Here is an 18,979-nt window from a genome sequence, read left to right as displayed (position 1 = left end):
CTGATGTTTAAACTGCTCTCTTGTGTGCATGCATCATCTGGGTTACATTCTCTATTATTCTACTGTCTTCCATCACATGTGGCTTGTGTGCGAGCAGGAAGTGTGTGTGTGGGTGTGAGGGGGTGTGTGCGTGGGTGTGTGTTCCTCCGTCGGGACAGTGCGTTCGAGTGACAGGAGGCACGTAAAGTAGCAGCAGCCCGACCGCCCGTCCCTCCCCCGTCTAATGACCACAACAGGACGCTTCTTGGGAAATAATGGGATTACGAGCAGGATTGATCTCCAGCTTTATGGCTCACATGTGGCCGCTGCCAGTCGGCCCGAGACGCCATGACAACCCTGTGAAGGACGGACCACAAATCTTAAGTTCCAATGTCAGGCTTTTCGGTTCACAATGGGCTTTACGCACATTTAGACACCAGAACTGGCCCGGCATCTTGCATATAGAATATGTCATGTGTGAAACCACACTTGTGTACAGCTGATCATCTCTCACAGACAAACGCAAGCCTTCAATTTGCACTGCGGCTTCAGACTGTGTACCATTTCTCCGACAATATTTACTTAAAATATTCGAGGAAGCACAACCTCCAAAATGTTGCCCAGCATATTAAAATATATCCGAAACAGCCATTAAAATTTTGACATGTTGTGACCAACAAATAAAACCAACAAACAAAAAAAACATGTCGTAAACATGAAATCCAGAAACCACATTTTACTCAGCTCCAGTACAAGAACTGAATCAATTATGTTTTGAGTGACAGTCAGAGAGGTGATAACTACAGTATATGTTGATTACTTTGTGAACACTAAAGAGAGTTCACACCTGTCAAACATGTTTAGGCCCTGATACACCAAACCGACGTCGGCAGTCGTGAAGCGTCGTGGCGTCTTTAAGCGTCGTCTGTTTGGTGTAGTGGCCACCGTCGTGGTGTCGTAACCCGTCTGTAAGCGTCTTGGGGGCGTTTACGTATGTTGAATCGGCGTCGCCAGTCGTGACATTTGGTCACTCTGATTGGCTGTTAGCTAGCAAATCAGCGCTCGGAGCACCAACGGGAAGTGACAAATGCGGATAAACAGTGAGCACGCCTTCGCTGCCTTAATCTTCTTACAAGTAAGTACAAGAGCGAGGGTTGACAATGTAAGTATTTCACAATACCGTGTCAAGAACGTGAGGTTTTACTTCGCGTGGGAGTTCATCGTGAGCGAAGAATATAGCCGAATGCATTGTTTACGTTGTTGTAATCCGCCCCCGGCCAACAGCTTTCCGGTTGGATTTTTCTAACAATGAGAAATAGTGACTACCGCTGCCGATGCTATGGAAGGGTATTACATCTTATGCATGCGCAGAAGGTACTTTAATGGTCAGCGTTTTGCCAGCGTGACGTGCCGACAGCCGACAGCCGGCTGGACGCCAAAGAGGGTAAGCGTCTGCCACTGTTGGTGAACGTCGTTTTGGTGTATCAGGGCCTTTAGTCAACACCAACATTGTTTATGATCAGTCTCTCCACTTGTTCTTTTTCCATTCAATTGCTACAATATTCATCGACTGATTGATTAAATAAAAAAGAAAGAAAGAAAAGAAATCAGGGTATCCAGTGTATTGCATTCCACATTCATAACATTCCCAGTTTCCCACAATTCCACATTTCCCACCCCCCCCAAAAAAAAAATCCCCATTGTAGCGAATGAGACATTCAGTCCAAAAACTTCTTCAACATTCCCATTCCAGCTTCCAACAATTCAGCTATTTTCCACTTTCTAAGAATTCTCACATTCGGAAAAAAATCACGCTTTTCACAGGAGACATTTTGTCTTTGTGCGCTTCCAAATGAACTTGTGTGGTTCGCTACAGGTCTGACAACAAACCACTGCCGTTCCCCAACAATTACAGGATACGACTGACTTTTTGGGGCGAAACAAGCCACCGCAGCCCGGCATCGTGGGTAATATTAGCCCGTAGTAACTGTTGATCATACATGTGATGCTTCGTCTTTTGTTAAGATACGCCGCTGCCCCGCATGTTGTGGCTCAAAGCACGAAGATCACGCGCTCCGCAGATGCCGTTCCAAACTTTTGAAATATAGCATCGCAAAACCTGCTTTGAATGCGCTCTAGACACTCAGAATTATTTTGCAGCTCTAATAACAGTACAAATATGCAGAGCAAGAATGCAGCACGTACCTCTTGGCTGCTTTCATTTCATCCAAGTAATTATCATTAAGTTAAAATTGGCGAGAGCGTTTGATCCATCCCATCCTGCAATAACTAACAAAACCTAACCCTGCAAATACAGCCTCAGAGGAACAGACTGAGCCACAAATTTTCACAATATTTAATAATCAACACTTGTGTGCTCAATGAAGGATCCATCATTATTTTCTATTGTGCTTATCCTCCTTAGTGTCCCACGTGAGCAGTGAACTGGATAGGATGTCGGAGTACACGGAGAAATTCGAGTGGAGATTTGCACCCGGACAGCAAAGTTTTGGGGAAGACAGCTCACAAGTGGTTCACCATGCTGCCTTAGATGCATCATAGTTTTTACTCAATGTAGAAAGGCCCTACGAGACTGAGTGAAATCTGAGAACTTAAAGGGCCCCTGATCGGAAAAAGGTACCTTCACCCTTTGTGTAAAAGGTAACAGATCCTTAAATACCACTTTTACTGTTTGGAGATTAATATCATAGCGGTTAACCCTATTTTAACAATTGTAAGACCATTGAGAATGTTAAAATGCCACTTAAAACATTGTCGGTACAGCTATTCAAGGTTTTACAAAGGCAACTCTGGTGGCTGTGGATCGAACCCATTCGATGTCAAGTGTTGTTTTATGGGAAAAAAATGGTGACCACATCTCAAAAATGATATTAGGGAGACCACTCCACTTAACATATTGTAGAAAGTCCGGCTTCCTCCCACATTAAAAAAAATACATGTTAGGTTCATTGAAGACTAAATTGTTCATAGGTGTGAACTTGACATGCTTGTTGGCTACATGTCCTGCAGGTGACTGGCAACCAGTCCAGGGTGTGCCACACCTCTCACCCAAAGGCAACTGGGAAAAGCCACGGTTCACCTGCAACCATTACGAGGACAAGCCCGAAAGAAGATGGATGGGTGGTAGCACAGCAGACATTCCCAACCCAAAATGTGGGAATGTGACAGTGGCTTGTCACTAGAGTTGTATCCTTCTAACATTACTTTACCACATTTTTTGTCTCTGGAAACAACACAAACACTTATAATGAAACCCAATAATCAACATCTTATGATACAATAGTGTAGCATGTGGCAGGAATGGTGAACTGTGACTTTTGTTTCTGATAAGGATTGAACAGAGGCTGAACAAAACATTGGAGACAACAACATATATATACATATATATATATATATATATATATATATATATATATATATATATATATATATATATATATTAAATTAGTACCTCCAATAACCGTGTTAATTAAAACATTTGTCATTATCCTCGAAAGGCAGAATGACTGATACTGGACCTCATTAGATTTGCAATAGAAAGTGACATTTCCTTAATCATTAGATGTGCATTAGAAAGTGACATTTCCTTAACCCTTTGTTCATTTTCCATTCTGACATAGCATATTATTGGTCAATTTTGAACCTGGCCAAAAACGTCTATATAATAATTGTTTGTATCAAATTGTGAACAACAGATCTTTTAAAGATATATGAAAAGTCCGTCTGGCACGAATAATTAATCCTTAATCAATATTTTAGGAAAAGTTAAAGTTAAAACTAACTGGTGCATGTTTTGGTGGGAACCTCTGCGTGTGGTAAAACACAAACAGTTCTAAGGAAGCTCCCCCTCCAACACGGTTACTACTGTCCCATTAAAAAATACACACATTTATGGCATGCATATTTTCAAGATTATCACCCTAGATGTGACACACCGTTAATCTAAAATACACTTTAGTAGACACCGTCAAATTTGGCTCGCAACATCCCCAGTGTATACAAACTGTGTAGCACTTGTACAAAAGAATGACATTTTTAAATATTGACATTTTAGTGTGTTTTAGGCCACTATTAAAAAAGTCATCACATTTCAGGGTGAAAGAATGCAATTTAGAATATTTTCTATTAAGTCAAACGGGTCGAATTTGGCCAAAACAGTGTGTAAGGTTTTAATTCGATTGAATGTACCTAATGACATGGAGGATAATTAAGCAAACGGCTAGTCAAGTGTTTTCATTCAAAAAGAAAGCAAAACAGCATTGAGACTCTATCTATAAACATTCTTAACAGCACAACCTATCAACTCTCGTCCTGAGTCGAGGCTCAAACTTGACGTAAAGCTGTCAAACATACACTAAGAGTGACATTTTCAACCCCGTGGACACTCAGCCGAAGCACTTTGATTAAATAAACACACAAGAAAGCACAAGTGATGCAAGTATAAGAAACAAACTGTTGTTGAAAAAAAAGAAAAGTTGCTAGCTACGCGGGTCGCTACATCGGCGTGTAGCCTTGGCGCACTACCCCGGGATCCTCGCATCGTTCTCGGACACTTTGACGTTGACGGCTCGGTGTCTTACCTCTGAAGTAAAATCTTTCCTTTGGTTGAAAGAAAAGTGACTTCCAGTGGTGGGCAAGGAGAGGGACGTGTCAGGTGTACGCTTCCCGTGCACGGCCGCTCATGTTCACTTGAAGCTTTCAGACAACTCCGAACTGCCAAAGCTCCGGTCGTTACACTTCCGACTGCTAATCCGAGCGGATGGCGCACACACACGGCGGCGGCGTGGGGCTTGGAGTCGAGCAGTCGCTGTGTGTCGTCTCCAGCGTGGAGAAAAAAGAGAAAAAAGTACGACTCACTTGTGCGTGTTTTTACATAACAGCATCATCCGCTTTTTATGTTGACGCATCACGAAGAGAAAACATGGAGAGTTTCTTAAAGGGCCACACGGACACACAATGACACCTTGCCCGGGCCACCATGCATACATTCACATGTTCAGAAAGTACTTACATGTGAATAGTAATGGTGCACACTATTACTGTAGGGGTCATTCCACAATTTGACGACAATTTAGGCACCAACATTTTGGTAGCCTAATAGCATTATTTCCTGAGTCATTCATAGCAATCACAATATACATACAGCTTGCTGGGGGTATTTTTTTCTTTATGGAAGTAGATTCTCAATCATCCATGTCATGGTAGCAAAGGTCGTATCAAGTCAACTAGACATTTAAAAAAGAAAACAAATGTGCTTTATCTCAGGCTGATGCTTTTTGGGCAAATAAAACTCACGTTTTTCTCTTGCTCTAGAGCAGGGCGCGTGAGCAATTAATTTTGCAAGGGCCCGGGGCCACATGAGAAACTGGAAAGCTTGCCGAGGGCCAAGCCAACATGCTAACCTCAACTGTCTATATTATTTTAAAGCATATAGTCTTGTTTCAATAAATTGCTATGTGTAGATATCATATCACTCATTGGACACCTCATTCGTACACCTGCACACTAATGATATATTAAATGTTTACAAAGTTAAATGACAAATTGACACTGTCACAGAATCTAAGGTAAACACTTTTGTTGCAGTGCAGTTCTACAACCTCAATAATTAAGACCTCCATTTGCAGTATTACCTTTGCTTGGGCATAATATTTTGATACAGATCCCATCTTGGATACAATTAGATTGTGTCATGTGCAGTCAATGTCAATTGTGACTTACCAGGTATTATACAATGAAAGCACTATTTCAGTGACGCAGTTGTTCACAATAAGTGTTCTTGTAATGTAATTGAAAAAAAGAGTACATGCAAGCTGATAAACAAATCTACAGTATTTGTTTTCTGTGTGGACAGCATGAGCAACAACAAAAACTTAGTAACAAAAACAGAAATGACAATAGGGAAGCCCATTAACGCATTTTTTATTCAAAAGCACTTCAGACCACTGTTGTCAAGATGCAATTGTGTAATGACTGGTTCAAGTGATTGAAATGACAGCCATTGCTATTATCTTGTTGTCATGCATGCTCCCTTTGGAGAGGTATGTAGCCAATAATTATTTCCTTGTAGATCCTTTTTCGAAACAAGCCAGGAGGACAGTTCGCTAGATTATTTTAGTCCGTGACTAAATGAAGTCTAGGACTTGTCGATAAATAGAAGTGCCTGCCGAGTCTTTAAGAGAAATGAAACCAAGTAATTCTTTTACCTAAGCCATTTTGAATTTCGACAAATTGTGACATCACAAAAAGGCTCCTCTCCATAATTGCATGTGCTTTTTTAAAATGTCACATTAGGTCAAGGCAAGGTATTATGGTGGTATGCCACGCTACTTGGTCATATCTGATTTTAGCTGCAGCTATATTTGAGTCAATTGATGGTTATCTGACTCAGTGCCTCATCTCACTACAAGAACAAACTCACATTTACTTTAGCACAAATATTTGAGTAATAATAAGTCAATTGCTAAAGCTTCTTTATAAGAAACCAAACTAAAGATGTTTGATTATTGGCTCCACTGGCTTCATTCATCTGGAAAATCTTTGAAATTCTTCAATGGATGAAAAGCCAAACAACTTTTTCTTTTTGGAGTGTTCCACAACTTCCCATCATTGTCATTTTTGTAATGGCTTCAGCAGACAAATCTGCTCTTTAGTTCAGCTCAGTCCAAAAGAGAGCAGGAAAACAGATTTAATTTAATGGTAAATATCAGTTACTTCAGTATTGATTTCATTAGTCAAAACTAAAATTCTTACATAGGCCACTTCAATTCATCAAATATGTCAATGCTCCAAAATGTTTATACTCATTCCATTAATGTGAAGTAAAACAAAGGCAAACAAACAAACATAGACCTGCATGACTAATCTAGGTTAAAAAAAAAAAAAACCTGTCGACTGAAAATGACATCACAACTGTTCAGGGCTCAGGTAACGACGAATCACTGCTCAGCTTCAGAAAACAGGTCAGTCGTGATTGGTCGTTACCTGAGCCCTGAACAGTTGTGATGTCATTTTCAGTCGACAGAAGTGACAAAATGGCCGCCCCCGGAGATGGCTGAAAACGGGTGGCTTAACTGTTATTGCACAAACGCAATATTTATCATAATGCCTTGTTTCAACTAGTAGGCTTGCATAGAACATATTCTTGAAAAAAATGTTTGGGTCGACTTCTTCTTTAAAATGGAGTCCAGAACATAGTTCTATCCTTTTTATCAGTGCATTTAGTTGACAAAGTCAACACAATGACTAGAAGATGGCCATTTTCAGCATTCAGTTATTAGTGTGGTAATTGGAGAAAGCTCCCCTAACCTTAACAGGTGATGATCATGTTACATGTTAGTTTCCCCTCCTTTCATATTTGCAACCTGTCAGTCAAAGCAGAACAAACCTCAAGCGTAGTTACATTATTCATGGCCACATTCCATTTAGGGTGCAAGCTACCTTAGCTTTTTGGCTTTCAGCAGCACTTAATGGAATGGAGCCCCCCTTAACGTGACTGGACAAAAAATTGAGGCCCAGAGCCATGGCCCAAAAAAATATTGGGCCACAATATAGGTATACTGTATAACCATTTTAACTGTACAATGTTTATATTATTTTAACTTTTACATAAGGTTTAACATTCTTAAGTGTCACACAGGTATGCAGAGAAGATAAGGACTACTCATCCTGACAAACACGTTAATATGGAGAAGGAACTGGAAGGTGTTGGCCGACCAATTTTGTCAGCAAGTGGAATTTAATAGGTATTACTGGAATAAGTGTTGTCTAGTGCATAATGTGAGCAACTGCTTGGTAAAATTAATGTGTATTTGTTCTTAATTATGGTCTAATTAATTGTATTGCTTATATTTCTACTACGGTTCTATGGATTCATCCCACATTTCCTTTTTGTCAATGCAAAAAAAAAAAATAATAAAAAGGGGGAACTTAAAAAGCAAAACATGTATTTTGACTTGAGCTGACATCTCACATATCATCATGCATGCATGTCACTGACTCGCTTTGAATTTTTGCTGTTGTTTTTTGTTGTAATTCGCAGGTATTCCACTGTTTTTCTAAATTAGGCTTTTAATATGCTATAATTATACTCATGCAGTTACTTTTTCATCACTGTATATTTTATGTTGCATACATTAATGACACCATACAACTGTCACGTTTCAGAAGCACACAATAACTAACACACGTGATTTTCTTTTCTCTTTATAGCACATAAACATTGTTCGTACATAATGTACATCTACATGTTTTCAAATCCCAAAGCAAAAGACAAGACAAAACATTTGACATAGTTTGATTGCGACTATACAAGATTAGAATAATTTTACCTCGAGTCCTTCCTAAAACGTATGTCAACATTGTTTACTACCAAAACAAACCCAACGAGTCTTCAGTGTCAGTGTGAACTGAATTGTTTTATCAACAATGTACAATCATGAGTGGTTATGATAGCAATGGACACCTGGAAGGCTGGAGAAAAGTCAATATTGATCGTTTTGGTTTGTTTCCAGCAGCAGAACTCTGCACCAAATGCCCTGGAGCGACACCAAAGCTCAATCAGATCCCTACACAAATACTCAAAATCATCTGTGTGCTAGTTCACTCTCAGAGTACTGTAAGAGGAGGAATTTTATCTAAAGGACAACTTGATTACCATAGTTCCACACATTATTGCCATGCACCTAGCAGAAGTAGTGAACATACAGGAAATAGGAGTGTTTAAAAAAATCTGTTTCATTTAGCCAGGAGGTTCTGGAATTGAAATGAAGCCAGACATTAACATGAAGTGAAAAGACTTTCAAATGCAAATTGAATTTCATTGCACAAATGATTTGTTGTAACAGTGACATTTTAGAACTCTATTGCTGGCATTTGAGTAATTAAAGTCATTTCTTGAGATGAAAAACAGAACAAGAACAGAGACCCTCAAACATGATGTAGGTCAGCGGCACTGATGAGTCAAACTAGTTAAGGCCTTGTAGGTGTGAAGAAGTGCCTCTTGTGGACAAAATTGCACTTTCGCTCACTGAGACGAATGCTTCTCTCCCTCTCTCTCACTTGTACATGGCGTTGAAGGATCGTCCGATAATAAGGCGGCGGATTTCACTCGTGCCCGCGCCGATTTCATACAGCTTTGCGTCCCGCAGGTAGCGTCCCATGGGGTAGTCGTTGATGTAGCCGTTACCACCTGGTGACAGAACAGTGACGAAGATAGAGTTGAAAAACATGGACTTTCTCCATGCGGGGCAATCATTCAAGGAAATTGTGTGTGATAACACAGCATAAGATGTTAACCCCGACTATTTACAGGACAAAGGGGCCGAGCCCTTCTGCGAATGGCAAAAATCTGAAAGCAAATAACATCCAATCAAAAAGAATTGTAATTGCCTGTAGATGCAAGATGGCAGCAAAGCAAATTTTTATATTAGACAAGACTGTAGCCTGAGTAAATGAAGACTCAACTTGGACTCAACTTTAATGGAGGGTAGGATACGCCCCTAAAATCTGCAAACGGGCGAATGCCAAAACTGGTATGAATATGCGGGGGTTCAATGTACGACTCAAGCCTGACCCTGCTTAGCTTCCGTGATCAGATGTTCTCAGAGTAGTATGGTAGTCACTTCAGCATACAGTGAGCGAGAACATATGAAAACCAAGCCAGATTGAACACATCACGAGGAATGAGACATGCTAATTTCCTTTCCTTAATGCATTTCCCTTGTGGATGAATAAATTATCTGTTTACCTGCCCACCTACTTACCTACCTACCTACCTATCTAACTCATGTATCTGAAGGAGAACTGTACAGGGATCCTCTATTTAGAGCAGAGGTCCAGTCCTATGGCGGTGACATAACCCAAATTCAGAACATGTCATACATGTAGGCTAGGTTTGACTTGAATTTAATCCACTTGAAACATGAAGCATGGATGTGGATATTTATGGTGATAGTAGTAATTCAGCCACGGTTTAGATCGGTTCATTTTTTACAAGCGATAATGACGTTACGTCACCTTTAGTGACATCACCATGAAATGAGATAAAAAAGCCTTGCCTCATCATTACCCCCAAATACTGTATTTCTACCTCTCACCAGATCGCGCCACTGTAGAAATGCCCCGGCACGCTGGACCACATTTACTTCTGTAAACACTACGTCGCGAATGACGTCGTCGCTTCTTCTGCGCATGTGGGTCACTTTGGCGACGCATACAGTATGCTCACACACCAGACAGACAAAGGTCGCATTTATAATGTAATATGAACACTTTCACACGAAAAAAAAAGTCTGAAATGGACAAAGTTTTATGAAAAGCAGTTGTTGAGTTATGCCAACAAATGAACTAATGAAATACCCAATTAACAGAGATGAAAACATAAACTCTCCCTTGGCACTCACATTTGGAAGTGGCTTAACTAATTCACAGTGATGTAAATAAGTATTTACTTGCTGTCATTTGGCAAATAACTATGCTTCATTGTTTTGATGATGAACCAGATTTAGGGTCATGGCTGAGTTGGAGCCTATCCCAGCTGACTTTGATCAATAATTGACAAGAAAAAATACTGCAATATTTACAACAATTTTGCGCATAATACAATAATTACATTTCAATACCGTCGTTCAAAATTGGAGCACAGCAACTTTTTTTTCTCCTGTGTGCTTTCTGTTTTGATTTGTAGGACAGCCCGAAGCAATTAGCTCTAAATTTATTGCACCCTCTGCTGGTTGTGCCAAATCGTAAAATCTATTATGGTTCTTTTGCCTCCAGATAAAGAAAACACACAACCTTACCTTGTTGATATAAAGGTTAAATCAATTGAATTCACCATGAACCGATTAAAAGATCAGGCACATGTCTTGCTTACATGCGTTTGAAGTTATGAACGTACATGGTATTATGTGCATGGTTGTCAGCGCTGTGCATGCTGGCTAAATGTCATAACGTAATAACACACACATATACATTAAAGTGAAGCACTATCATTTAAGTGGTTGTAAAGCCTCTGCGTCTCTCTTTTTTTTTTTTTTTTTTTTAAAGGGCGACTAAAAATCAGCGGTGAAATGTCACGTTCCTTCTTCTCCCAGCTCTCCTTTTGTGTGAAGAAACACACCTCCCCGCCTTCCTGCTCATGTTGCTCCGCAATCATTGACGTTTGCCATACATTCACGTGTGCAATATATTTAAAAGGGAAGTCAACCCAAAAAAATGTCTTTACAATATGTTCTATGCAGCCCCACTACTCTAACTGATTCTGACTGACATTGTGTTTGTGGAATATGTGTTAAGCAGCACCTGTGTTGGTCCATCTCGGAGGGGTGGCCATTTTGTCACTTGTTGTCAATTGAAAATTACATCAGAGTTGCTCAGGGCTCAGGTCACGACTAATCATGGTTCAGCTTCAGAAAACAGGTGGCAACTGTGATGACATTTCCAGTCGACAGAAGGGGCAAAATGACCACCCCCTGAGATGGCTAAACACGGGTGGAGTTTGCTGCTTAACTCATATTCCACAAATGCAATATTAATCAGAATGCTGTGTTTAGCCTAGTGGAGGTACATAGAACATATTAGTGCAAAGAAAACGTTGGTATTGACTTCCTGTTTAACCATAAGAGCAATCGTCATCTGATTGACGCAATTCTGTTTTTTTTTTTCTCTTAAATCATTTTGTTAATGTAACCCCTTTGCAGTCACTCACAGTCCATACACACATAATGATTCCCCTTTCCCTTGATTTTTTTTTATTTTTGTAGTACTGTGGTATTTGATTCCTTGATGGTTAATGAAAAAGCAGAGGTCTTATGACTCACCCAAACACTGAATGCCATCCAGTGCGACCTGGGTGGCGTTCTCAGCACAGTACAGAATGACTCCGGCACAGTCCTGCAGTGGCAACACAAAGCAATAATTACTGTCAATTGTTAAATGTTGTTGCCAGATGAATGTTTGTTGATGGGAACACCTTAAAGGCTGGAAAAGTCATACCATTGGAATTTGAACATTCGCTGGAAAACTGTGTCTCAAAAATCTAACAAAACAGAGGGGAGTTCAAAAGATCATCCTAAAGTGACATTGTAAGACCTGAGCTCAGTCAGCACCTAAAAGGATTCATGACATGATCTTTATGGTCAAAAATGATGAGAATTGTGTGGGTGAGTGGCCATGAATGAAGAGATGAGGTTGCTTCTGCATGAGTGGAGCTCATTTACATATGATTATCTTCAGGTGGTAAGAAGACAATCACTCCTCTACCTCTATCGGATAAGTATTATGACACAGCTTAGCCTCACGTCACTTAATAACTTGAGCGTTTATTAAGGTGAGTAATGATTAGATCAGCAACTTGTGGAGCCGAGGCCCCGATTTTACGCAAGACAAACCACCAAACAAAAATAACATAAAAAGTATGCATACAGAAATAATGCTCATCTCAGTTTAGTCACAAATGTACTGAGTGTGAAATCTGAGCTTGTGTAATTGAGCACAAAGCGTATATATTTGCAGGGAGCTATGACTTATTCTGTTGTATGAATAGCAACAGGTGGATACACAGGTTGGTTGTACCCTTTGCCAGAGTTGGGCATTCCATCCCAGGGACAGAACGGTCCGTCCAACTAGGACGCCCATTTTGTGGACGGTTAGACGGGGGATGAGAAATCTTTTAAAAAGGGCCCGACTAAGCAAGGACGGAGGTAGGATTTCGTTCGTCCATGTAATCAGCCAAAACCAGGTAAAGTCCCGGCTGACGTGTTGGGTTCTTCTAAAAATAAAGACTGCCTTGCTAAGCCTGCACAACACTGGAGTGCTCTTTTTCATGTGCGTTCCCTCCCTACAGTATTGTTCTCACAGCGGACCGACGGAATGTTAAGGACAGAACCGCTTTAAAAGGATGAGGACAGACAGGGTCGGAGGACGATAATTTTTATGAATAAGGATGAAGGGACAAGGACGGAAGGGTACCCAGGTCGTGGACGGGGGACGGACCGTCAAAAAAGGGTAAAGTGCCCAGCTATGCCTTTTGCCAACCAATTCAAGAGCATTTGTTTGTATATCTGCCACTATAGGCACTGGCATACATAGAAAAACAAAATAGTGATCATTTAAATTGATGTTATGAGTCAACACATACTGCACCGAAAACCGTGAGCACGAAAGAGATACAAAGAACTGTGGATTTTATGAACCGTGCCACCACTGTTCTTCGTGATGCATTTTTTGACTGGTGACATTTTTTGGCACTTTTAGACTTATACCCCGGAGGGACTTTTTCACAATATTAAGTACACATGCCTTCTCTAATGAGGGCTGATAAAAGTACTGTACTTCAAACTGAATTTTTTGAAGATAAACCTCAGTTGTGGTTGATATACTGTTGATCGGGGGTGGCAACTTCATTTTTGTAGCAGGCCGCATTGTAGTTGTGGTTTCCCTCAGAGGGGCGCTATGACTGTGAAAAATATTATAATACAACAAATTGATGGATAACTAGTTTTGAAATGAGATGTCAAGGATAATAGTTGATTTAACTATTTTCAAGTTAATGTAAAAAGGGGTCTGGTGATAAGAAAATGCTTGCAATGTATCAATGTTGTTATTGATAGATAAAATGAAGCGATGGGCCGGGTCTGGCCCTCAGGCCTTGAGTTTGACACCTGTAGCGTAGACAGTAATTCAACAGTTTGTATTATTGTAGTTTACAGTGGTGTAGAACTCTGGATTTCATTACTTTGTGAAGGGGTACCGAATATTGCAGATGACAAGTGTACACAATTTTCAAAAAGAATGATAATGAAAGATAAGAGGCTGACCATGGCGCTGAAGTGTCCTTTGTCACAGGCCCGGGCGACGTTGTACAAATATTGCCGAGAGGAGCTCAACCTCGTGTACATGTCAGCCATCTTGCCTTGCATCAGCTGTTTGAAAGACAAGTATGAAAACAAGTGAAAGTCATTTCACTCACATCTGAAGTGTTTTTTCTTTGTATAAAAAGACAAAATTGTATAAACCTGGAAGTGTCCAATCTTCTCTCCAAAAGCTTCTCTGACATGTAAGTAGGGAACCGCAGAGTCCAAAACAGACTGCATGATGCTGAAAGGAAGCAATTCCGTTAAAGGCATCTATATATCATCTATATTTCAATACACAAAGTCAAATCCATTCAGCATTAACCAATCAAGTACTGACCCAACAGGTCCAGCTGCGAGTACCAGCCTCTCCAGATCCAGACCGCTCATCATCACATAAACTCCTTTGTTTAATGGACCCAGGATGTTCTCCTCTATAAATAAAAAAATATATATATAATTTTTTTTTTTTTTTTTAATTCAACAACACGCATGATGAACTCATTCACTGCCATTGACGTATTTATTTGTCTTTTCACAGTCCAGCCATTCAATCCCAGGACATTATATATATATTTTTTTCAAATTTTTTCAAACGTTACAGTAAAAGAGGGTCTGAAAATGTCTGTCAGTGAATGAGTTAAGAACCAGAAGCTTTGTTCTCTCTTCTCCACCGCATGTGCTTCTTGAACGCACACCTGGGACTTTGCAGTCCTCAAAGATCAGCTCACAAGTGTTGGACCCCCTCATGCCTAGCTTGTCTAGCTTTTGTGCTGTGGAGAATCCCGGCATCCCCTGCAGGACAGGACCACATGGAAGTGTGAGGACCACCACAGCATCGGCAATCGCCTCAGTAAGAATGGTTGCAGTAAAACGTCATCTGGCCCACCTTCTCAACAATGAAAGCAGTGATGCCTCTCTGGTAGGCCTCTGGGTCTGTCTTTGCGTACACAATGAGGACGTCTGCGTCTGGTCCGTTTGTGATCCAAAACTTATTACCGTTCAGAACATAGTAGTCACCTGGGGAACAATACATATAGAAATAAACAGCTGTTGTTCAATGAAGGGCTGAAAAGTGCATTAGTGAGCCAATGTGGTTGCCCTTTCCCACATGCGAGGGCATAACAATAACAAGTGCTTTGTAAAAACACATTGATAAACAATCACTCCACAAAAAAAAAAAATCTGTGATGTAGCGGGCCTTGATATAGCAGGGGAACACTCTTAAGTGGAACCTCTTGACATCATGTACCTTTGAAATTGCCTTCCCCCCCCCGCCCCCCAAAAAAAATCAACCCTGCATGTTGTCCTTTGTCTTTTTAGGTGACACTTGAATATACACCAGAGGTATGTCAAGTTTCTACATGTACACAACACGACTGAGAATGTTGAAAAGTGAGATGGTGTGTTGCATTTGGAAATAGTTGTGTGATATAATGATATGAATCCTAGATACAATAGAAAACATCTATCTGTTTCTTTTTTGTTAAAGGACAATGTGTACATACAATATCAAAAGAGATGCCTGCGCCAGATTTATCAGAAAAATAATTTGTAATAATCTGTAGTCTATCTATCGTTAGGTTTCCCCCATCACTACTGAGGGAATCTGTAGTTTCTTTTCCTCTGCTAAGTAATATGCTTTGCCAATCGGGATTTCTTTTTTCATTCACTTACTTTACAGCTCAGCACACAGAGCCAACGTGCTATCCATCTATCTACTTGAAGGCAGTACCCATCCACGCGACTATATTCTTCTTTGTTTATCTACATCTCTTATCTCCTTACTCCTTTGACATGGTGCCATGAATGTACAGACTGAGACATCACAGTCTGGCCTTCAGAACAAGCTGACAATGTCGTGATCATAAAATTCAACCCTGAAACAGTTCATGCAGTGCTGGGAAAATAGTAGGCATACTTAAATGTTAGTTGAAGTATTGTGTTGATTTTCTTTTAATCCTTTGCACTTGACTGCATTCCTTGAAAAATTGTTACGCTATCAGAAATTTTTCAATGATATTTATTCGGACACTGGATATTTGCTTTAAATTTCCTTTTTTTTGATAAATCTTTTTTTTCCTCATGCTATTGTGTAATCTGTACAAAATATGTATTTTATAAATAAATAAAGGAAAAAAATCCCAGAAAATTGCTCCTAACCTCTTGTAATTTAAAGTAAAAATACTATATCGGATATACATTGTTATCGGGATCTAAAATCACCTTTAACGGGACAGAACTTTTTATCCATATTGCAGACATCTATTTGCAACTCTTATGTCTGCATCACAATGCAAGGCTGCTTTGTAAGACTAGTTAGCTTTGTTAAACTTGCTGACAATCAAGAATGTTAAAATGTGACGTAAAACAATGCCTGGAATGATAATAACGGTGTTATAATGAAAACAACAGTTACTATTGAAAAATAGAGATTGACTGTAATCTCAAAGACTAAATTCTGGGCAATCTTACCTTGCTTCTTCGCCTTGAGTTTCATGGACACGACATCAGAGCCGGCGTTAGGCTCACTCATGGCCAAGGCGCCCACATGTTCTCCTGTCAGTAACTGCAAATAAACCGCAAATCTCAGATGAACATTAAACCGTCTTTCGTCGGGCCATTCTTTAACCGGTATGCGCCCGTGTACAAACCTTTGACATGTATTTCTCTTTCTGCTTCTCGGTGGCATGGCGCACCATCTGATTGACGCACAGGTTGGAGTGAGCGCCGTAGCTGAGAGCGATGGCCGCTGATACGCGAGAGACTTCCTCCATAACGATGACGTGATCAAGGTAGCCCAATCCAGTGCCTCCGTATTCCACTGTGAGACACACAGAGTGGAAAAATTCACTAATTAATAAATGTAAAAAAATATATATATTATAGTTGCCTTCATGCTCAATTTTGTCAAAACTATTAAAAGGAGCTGAATATGAATGGATGTACCTGGTGCAGTGATGCCAAGCAGCCCCATGTCACCCATGTCTTTCCAGAATTCCTGGCAACACAACACAATAAGATCATCGCAGCATAACAACAAGTTGAGTTATACTCACCATCATCACTCCAATATTCATGCACTATAAAAGCAGTGAAACTCACCCGCATCCCTACAAATTCATTCTTCTTGTCTATCTCGTCGGCCTGGGGCGCAAGTTTTTCTGCACAGAATTTACGAACACTTTGCCTGAGCTGTGCAAGACAAAGGGAAAAAAACACTCACTCATGACAATTTGGAAAAAATGATTAAGATACCATATTTTCGTCATTTCTCAATGTACCAAGCACATTATGTTTAAAAAGGTGTTTGTTAATCTTTAATCTTTCAGTTGACTTTTTTACTTTTTCATAGTTGTATTGACCCCTTATTAAAAGTTACGTAATTTATATTAAAATAAAATTATCTAAATTCAGCTTTTTTTCTTCGGGTCCTTATTTTATAGTTAAAAAAATAAAAAATAATCTATGTATCAATATCGGCCAATGTGAAATACTTATATTTTGATATACTTTTCAGGCACATCGCTCAGGCATAATTCTAATATATTGAGATGAATCTTTATTTGAGGAATTATGGGTCACTGCCACATTAGGTTAAGTACGCATATGCATCAAATGAGATGCAACAAGACAAAGAGCATAACAAATAATTAAAAAGTCTGCTTTTGCAGAGTCAACACTGGCCAACATTTTTTTTTTTAAATCAGATGCAAGTAAAATTTTATAGATTTTTATGTGCTGAGTCCGAATCTGCCCTTGTTTTTACTCTAGCAAATCAAGTTTTCACAATAATAATTATAATAATATGTAATACAGTGATATAATCAGCATTTATTAACTAAGGGTTGCATTCAGAAAAAGGTGATTAGGTTTTTTTTTTCTGAAACATCATAGCTATAAATTACAACGCATGGTAAAATATGTATTGGCCACCTTTTATGTACCTTTTACCTTTTAAGTCAAACTTAAAAACAACAACAAAAAATCTCAAAAACCTGACGTGCTAGGAAAATAGTTAAGACATTTTTTAACTCAGCGTCAAAAATACATTTCCGGAAACAAACTTGATTCCGATTCAAATTTGCTGTTGACCAGTGTGCGCACTTTTTATAAACAATGTTTTGGATTATTCTGCAACAATAAGAGGAGAACCGCCACTCAGGTTGATGCAGTACAGTTCTGCGATTGGATCTAATCGCAGACTATAAAAAGTGCATTCTATCACCGTGGAATAATTATCATTTTAAATCAGATGATCTTGGATACTGAAAGCAACTACAATACTGTGTTGTAATTTTAAATGCCTTGCAGGGAGCAGGGTAAACTGTCACCCAATCAAATACAAGTTATGAAGGCCACCCACTTCCCTGCTCACAACTAACCCATTGACACGGTGTCACCTTGCAATAAATGTAAGCATGAACATGACATAGAGACTGTAATTTAGAACTTTTCTCCACTCAAAATACAAATTAGGATTAGCATTGTGCTCGGTCGCCTCTTCCCGAGTTCTGGACTGTGGAATGTTACTGTTGTTAGCTGTTATGTAATATTGTCACGCGGACTGTCTCCTATTGCTAATCAAACTCATGACAAGACGCAAAAAGTTAAAAGTGTCTCATTCTCTGCAACAAAACTGCCGGTGGAGCTATCTTGCCCCGTGTGGCTAACCTGGATCTGCTCGTCTGTCAGCCCGTTCACCACATCGTCCACTGGGATAGCAGCCCCAGCGCATCCTCGCCTCGCCAAGGCAGGCACGAACAGCTTCGAACCGAGGCGGAGGGAGCTTCTTACGGCAAACATAGTTTCAATTTAAACGTGTGAAACGATCGAGAGGATTTAAATGCGAGCGTCCGGGAAAAGAGGTATTCTAATACGGTAACACTGGAGGTCTCACTTCTGCAACAATACAACAAACCTTAGTTAATGCGGCTTCTTTATTGCACATAAAGACGCGTGGATAAAAGTGAGTAAAGGCATTATTGCCATCTATAGGATGGCATGGGTATAGGTCGATTTTTTTGGTTTTTGTTTTTACACGCGTGTATTTTCACTACTGTATTCTTAATAATGGCGTGATTAATTTTTTTAGGAGTAACAGTAAAAGTAGCTATTTGGTACAA

At 39.8% G+C, this 18,979-nt stretch overlaps 2 protein-coding genes across 2 annotated transcripts in view; both read right to left on the bottom strand.

Moving 5' to 3' along the window:
* Nucleotides 1-4,993, bottom strand: part of bahd1 (bromo adjacent homology domain containing 1) — a 48,667-nt gene extending 43,674 nt beyond the window's left edge. The window contains exon 1 of the mRNA XM_086050096.1: nt 4,581-4,993. The gene's annotated coding sequence lies outside the window, so the exon portion shown is untranslated. The remainder of the gene's footprint in view (nt 1-4,580) is intronic.
* Nucleotides 4,994-8,189: 3,196 nt separating this feature from the next.
* ivd (isovaleryl-CoA dehydrogenase) lies at nt 8,190-18,811 on the bottom strand. Its single transcript, XM_086049128.1, has 12 exons — nt 18,528-18,811; nt 16,959-17,048; nt 16,803-16,854; nt 16,508-16,677; nt 16,329-16,422; nt 14,743-14,873; nt 14,552-14,648; nt 14,194-14,287; nt 14,016-14,097; nt 13,818-13,922; nt 11,820-11,892; nt 8,190-9,190 (listed from the first exon to the last, which is right to left on the bottom strand). The coding sequence occupies exons 1-12, from the start codon at nt 18,657-18,659 to the stop codon at nt 9,057-9,059; spliced, it is 1,254 nt and encodes a 417-aa protein (XP_085905254.1). The 5' UTR covers nt 18,660-18,811; the 3' UTR covers nt 8,190-9,056.
* Nucleotides 18,812-18,979: the final 168 nt, after the last annotated feature.

This window comes from Filicampus tigris, chromosome 13, assembly GCF_054856515.1.
Source record: "Filicampus tigris isolate MCC_2025a chromosome 13, RoL_Ftig_1.0, whole genome shotgun sequence".
NCBI lineage: Eukaryota > Metazoa > Chordata > Actinopteri > Syngnathiformes > Syngnathidae > Filicampus > Filicampus tigris.
The sequence above is the reverse complement of the archived record's forward strand: the minus strand, read 5'-3'. Positions and strand labels throughout refer to the sequence as shown.

Bases quoted from the DNA above. Each gene is read 5' to 3' on its own strand.
- ivd (XM_086049128.1), bottom strand. From the start codon at position 18,659: ATGTTTGCCGTAAGAAGCTCCCTCCGCCTCGGTTCGAAGCTGTTCGTG. The intron at 16,855-16,958 runs GTGAGTTTCACT...TTGTGTTGCCAG, and splicing joins ATGAATTTGTAGGGATGCGG to GAATTCTGGAAAGACATGGG. The intron at 9,191-11,819 runs GTGAGTCATAAG...TTCTGTCACCAG, and splicing joins GGATGGCATTCAGTGTTTGG to GTGGTAACGGCTACATCAAC.